At 37.9% G+C, this 5,683-nt stretch overlaps 1 protein-coding gene across 1 annotated transcript; it reads right to left on the bottom strand.

The window, feature by feature from the left end:
- Positions 1 to 2,453: 2,453 nt before the first annotated feature.
- On the bottom strand, positions 2,454 to 3,399 carry LOC139375643 (hemoglobin subunit alpha-2-like). The gene is made up of 3 exons (XM_071117444.1): positions 3,280 to 3,399; positions 2,785 to 2,992; positions 2,454 to 2,635 (listed from the first exon to the last, which is right to left on the bottom strand). The coding sequence occupies exons 1-3, from the start codon at positions 3,372 to 3,374 to the stop codon at positions 2,507 to 2,509; spliced, it is 432 nt and encodes a 143-aa protein (XP_070973545.1). The 5' UTR covers positions 3,375 to 3,399; the 3' UTR covers positions 2,454 to 2,506.
- Between the last annotated feature and the right edge of the window lie 2,284 nt (positions 3,400 to 5,683).

The raw sequence follows: 5,683 nt of genomic DNA, 5'->3' as shown, positions 1-5,683 counted from the left end.
CATCCTACTCTACATGTCCTGTGCAAGTCACTTACCTTTTTGTCATATTATAAAGCTTTTTTTTCCTAAGAAACGTGAATTTAGACTGGAATTTCTGTTTAATTTGAAAGACTATGAATCTGGTTTGTAAATGTCAGCAGATAGGAGATGTCATATTGTACTAATATAACTCTTATTGTACTCTCTGATTCCAGTTTGCTTTCGTGCTTTTCCTTTAAATTAAAAGATAAAGATGTGGATGCCCTCTAAAGATGATTGTAACTGCAAGCTGATTTGCCGTGCTGCAAAAGCACCCCCCCCCCCCCGTTGGGCATGATCCAACTGGTCCATTTGTTGTTTCATTTTGTATTTCTGGATGTATTGGTCTCTGGCAACAACACAAAACCAGCGCTAATAGCATTGTGCAGATCGGACCATATGGCGCTGCCCGCTGTGTTGGTGATTTAATAGCAAGACCGCACGTCAAACTTCACCTGGGCGGCGCTGTTTCAGCTGCTGAAATTGACCTCTCTTTTAATGACGCATTATAGGCCTACTACAGTATTGGGCTTACTTAGCATTCATCACCACCAATGTACACCCAAATAAAGCATATAAATATGCTTACTTACATGTTTGATTGCGTATATGATTTGCTTAATGAAAAATATTGCGATATTTTCATTATTTCTCTATTTTTGTTTGCTTCGAAGTAGGTCTACCAAGAGGCACACTTTTGAATAGAGTTCAATATCATATAGTTTAATTTACTGGTAGACCTAAAGCTATTCATCATAAAACAATTTTGGTATATTCTCACTTCGACTTTTCTTAGCTCATCAAGCCTTCTCATCAAACAACATTAACAAAGTCAAAAGAAACCAACAAAACGTGTTGTTTTTGATGCTGTTGCGACTGGACAGAGACATCTCTCCAGCCAATCCTAGTCGAGAGAATGGAGGGAAGGGGCTTGTAGTGGTACCACCTGCCCAGAGCGGACACGACCAAGGACAATAACTTCTGGAAAGATGCTCTGGGAGGATGGGAAGTTGTTGCACATCTTCCCAGCGACTACCACGGTCAGAACATCAGCCAGCAGCTAGAGCACAAGAACGTTGCCAGCCAGTATGGCAATAGAATATTTAGAACGAACGACTGGGTCGCCTCCATAGATACAGAACAAAAAGACTGAATGACTGTGTCACGTTTCTGGCAACCGAACCGATAGAAGGAACAACCAGAAGTCTTGGGTAGCAGTATATGATTATAAATAATCATATATAATAATACAAAATACATATTTAAATACATATAGTAAATTGTTTAATACAATATAGCAACCCCTTGTGTTTAGTTCAAAACGGCTATATGGTTGATGTTCTGGCTCAGTATGACCTATACAGTAGCCTAAGTACAGTAAGTAGGCTACAGTGAATACAGTAAGTACAGTAAGTACAGTAAATGTACAGTTACCCATCAAAATGTTAAGAATAGCCTACATCAAAAACAGACAGGCTTTTATTTCATTCTACTATTGTAAGGCAACCAATGTGATAAATCTAAAAAATGACATAAAAAATTAAATGTTTGTTATCTATTATTTTTATCTAAATACTTTTTTTGTTATTTGAATCATTATTAATAAAAAATATATATATATATATATATATATATATATATATATATATATATGTGTTAATCTGAAGGTTTCCACTCATAAAATACAGAAGTCTATGCTACATCTATTTTAATAATTCAGAAATACTCTTTATTGTGGTAATTTTCAATACATTTAATTCATTTATCTCAGTGTATTTGTTAGTTTCTTAAATTGTTGAAGTGACTGTATTACAATTTCACATGAGCTTTAATTCGTGTTGTTTGCTTGGAATTCCACACTTCTTTCGCAGATATATTTCCCGACATCTTCTTAGTAGGCCTATATTTGAGAAACTGGGAGGTTGCGGCTGTTGGCCTATTCATGTAGGCCTAGCACAAAAGATGTCTACAACAGAATAGTTTTACAAGTCACGTTGATCTACTACAGTCCTAGTAAATGAGGTATAAATTCCCCCTCTAAATTATTATGTAAAGCGCTTTGAGCATTCGAAAAACACCCAGCATGCACTACCAATCGAATTTTTGTTATTAGTATAGCATAGCTATTAATATTGATTATAAGTCATTTTGCGATCATTTCAATTTATTGGGATAAGTAGTATTGTAATTTAATAGTGTCATTCATAACATTTTTTGCTATTTTTTTTTAATGAAATTAGTAGAAAGTATTTGCTTTATAGTTTGTGACTCCAATTTTTTTAATCTCTTATTGTCGACTATGACATCCTCTTTTTATAGCTAGCTAACTCACAAACATGCTTTTTTTCATTTGTATTTTTTTTACAAAAGTACGAAGAAAGACCATCGAAACTTTCGATTTCATTGATTGCACTTTTTATTTCTCAGTAAAGAAGACCTTTTATTTCCACACTGAGGACCACATCGGGTGTGAGTGCTGATTGGTCTTTTAGCGGTACTTCTCGGCCAGAGCCAGGGCCACCAGGGCGAGGAACTTGTCCACCGCAACATGGATCTGAGGGGTGAACTCCTCGGCGAACAGCATGGACAAGACCACCATGATGCAGTGGGACAGAATCTGACGAGGGACAAACAGAGCAAAGAGTCCGTTTGATTATGCTGAGAAAAGTGCAATGACACCTTCTGCAAACGTTATAGGTAGGCTAATACATGGCCCATACGCCTATAGAGCATATGGTTACATTGGCTATAGTTTGTGAAAATTACCTTGAAGTTGACGGGGTCAACTCTAAGAACGAAGGCGTGCAGCTCGCTCAGGTTCAGAAGACCACCGGCCAGGTCATCGATCTTGCTCACCGCCTCGTACACGCCACCCATGACCGTGATGCCGTGCTTCCTAACCGGAGCGCCGTTGGGGCTCAGGTCCTTCCAGTGGGCGAAGTAAGACTTGGTCTGGGGGTACACCACGATCAACCTGCATGGAGGAAGGATAGAAATGATTGCTTAGAGTAAGTGGTAATTGTTCTGTCGAGCATATCAATACTCAGTACCAATAACACTCTGTATCTGACAAGTATCAGCCATGCAGTCAATTTCAGGAACTGGTTTGTATTTTTTTTTATTCATATAGGCCTGTTAGATCCTATTATATTATAATTGTTTAATACAATAATGTCTAATACAATTTCCATAAATCGAACGAGTTTAGATAGACTCCACCCCGTTGTAGCCTAACTGATGATAAAGTATCTCCATCTTTACCTGGCGAGAGCCTCGGCGCCGATCTCGTCGGACCGGCTGGAGACTTTCGCAAAGAAGTCCTTGACGATTACTTTTTCCTTCGCTGACAGGCTCATTTTGGCAAGAGGTTCTGCTGTACCACACAAGATATTCAGAGGATGAATGAAGCTTTAGAAGGGTCTGCAGTTAGACGGATCCCGACACCTATTTTATGGCCCAAGACACACATGTCACCAAACCACACCTCTACTCGTTTTCTATTGGCTATGATGAGATAATTGAGTAAAATTATGGAGTGAGATGGGGCATCAGTTCTGTGAATTTAGGGTGTTGTCTTGCCTTATCGCTTTAGGCTATGTATGGTAACACAACACATTCTTACGCGTTTGACATAGACATATAGGAGTAACCAAGTTCATTGCTATGCGTTGCCGCTCTATCTATTAGAGCTAAATATAGCCTAGAAACACTTCTTTAAAAATGTATTCTACTTTTTTTGAAAATAGGGACTTTGATATCTTACGACGAAACAGATATGATCTGTTATAATGCAATAATATATCTTACACAATATAACGATGGCGAAGACTTACTGCTGCTTGCTATTTGACAATAACCCAAGTATGACAATTGATCTGTTCTTATAAAAATAGATGATACTTTGCACCAATTTCTACTTTCTTAAAATGGTGCACAATTAAGAAGATAGAAAAGTGACCGTTTTATAATTGATTGAGTTGCTAACAGAGGAGTGGTGACTTGATATTAACAGATGGGGGAAAAAACAGAATGAAGACCAACATTCGCTAGGTTCTCAACGAATATAATGATTTCTAGAATGAAAGTGGCTGGTATCGTGATACTGAGGAAAGGAAATGTTATGTAACTGTCTTTATGAATGTGTTATGTATGTGGCAGCTGCCATCTCCTACACTTGCCTGCCTATGTGATGATGAGGAATACTCTGCTTGGGAACAGTATAGCCACAGTGGAAAGACATATGGTTGGTTATACATTTTATTGGGATGCTTTCATGAAATAATTGTAAAACGCATATATTCGCCTTTCACTCATAGACCTTCTGAGATCGTGTGTGGGCCTACTGTATGTGCTTAAAGATAACACTACAGATGTAGGATCTTTATTAGATCACCCTTTTGCCGGATAATTTTCCTGCAATGCAGGAATGCCAAACTTGTAGTGCATTTGAGGTTTAAAAATGCTTCTGAATTTTAGAATTTCAGACTTGATTTTCCTTTACGAAAAATGTATCAACCTCTAAAAAAATGTCCATGAATTATAATCCACATAATAATTCATATTTCCTGTTTGATGCGGGATAATGTTTCCTGCTGTAGCAAACTGGTTCAAAATAAGATCCTACATCTGTACGTGTTGCCATTCTTATCTTCTAAAACCCCACGTATGTCACAGCTGGAGAGGCCAGGGCCAGCTGCTGCAGGGGCTTGCATGGAACAGGTTGCTGTGGATCACGTCATGTAGGCTACCGTAATCATATAACTCATGTATGGATCTGGTATAGGAAACTTGAATATTTCCCCTTATGGACAATTAAAAATTGTGGCAAATATGTAAAACGTATTTAAAAAATGAATATGGGGCAGTTTCCTTCACCAAACCGAATAGCTTTTGCTATATGTAGCCTACGCGTAAGTGGATGTCAATTGTATCAAACAAAACGAAAAACAATTTTAGCAGGGGATTAAACATTTCTGGAATTATAGTGTTTTGCATGACGGATATCAATATGACAACAACTACAGTGAAATAATGCCAATTTAAAGTGAAAACTTTGACAAATGCATATTAACTGTTAATGGCTCAAAAGACAATAATGCATTTATTTTGACAGTACATTTTTGGGGGGGCGCGTTCCCTCCACGGTGCATTGATATGCGTTTTATAGCCCACTGTTTCTTCTCAGTAAAGAAATACACATAGGTGCATCACTTCGTAGTTTTGTTTTTGTATGTTTTATGTATTAATAATAAAATGAATGTTTGTCACGTGTTTTATGGCCAGCAACAGCCTGCACAACTCTGTAGAATGTTGACATCCATTCGCTAATTTGATCATGATGTCAAATGTATTATGCAATCACGGTTGGGGAGTAATCCGTTACATGTAAGGGAATATAAACAATTTGTAAATGTAATCCGTAACGTTACCAGAATGGAAGACCCAGAGTCACCTCTGCTGCAGAGGATAAATTCATCAGAGTTACCAGCCTCCGAAATTACAGCCCAAATAAATGCGTCACAGAGTTCAAGTAGCAGACACATCTCAACATCAACTGTTCAGAGGAGACGGACTGAATAAGGCCTTCGTGGTCAAATTGCTGCAAAGAAACCACTACTAAAGGACACCAATAATAAGAAGAGACTTGCTTAGGCCAAGAAATATG

This window comes from Oncorhynchus clarkii, chromosome 20 (genome assembly GCF_045791955.1).
Source record: "Oncorhynchus clarkii lewisi isolate Uvic-CL-2024 chromosome 20, UVic_Ocla_1.0, whole genome shotgun sequence".
Taxonomy (NCBI): Eukaryota; Metazoa; Chordata; class Actinopteri; order Salmoniformes; family Salmonidae; genus Oncorhynchus; species Oncorhynchus clarkii.
The sequence above is the reverse complement of the archived record's forward strand: the minus strand, read 5'-3'. Positions and strand labels throughout refer to the sequence as shown.

Coding starts and splice junctions, on each gene's coding strand:
- LOC139375643 (XM_071117444.1), bottom strand. CDS start 3,374: ATGAGCCTGTCAGCGAAGGAAAAAGTAATCGTCAAGGACTTCTTTGCG. Junction 2,993..3,279: donor GGCGCCGAGGCTCTCGCCAG/GTAAAGATGGAG, acceptor TCCTCCATGCAG/GTTGATCGTGGTGTACCCCC. Junction 2,636..2,784: donor TTGACCCCGTCAACTTCAAG/GTAATTTTCACA, acceptor GTCCCTCGTCAG/ATTCTGTCCCACTGCATCAT.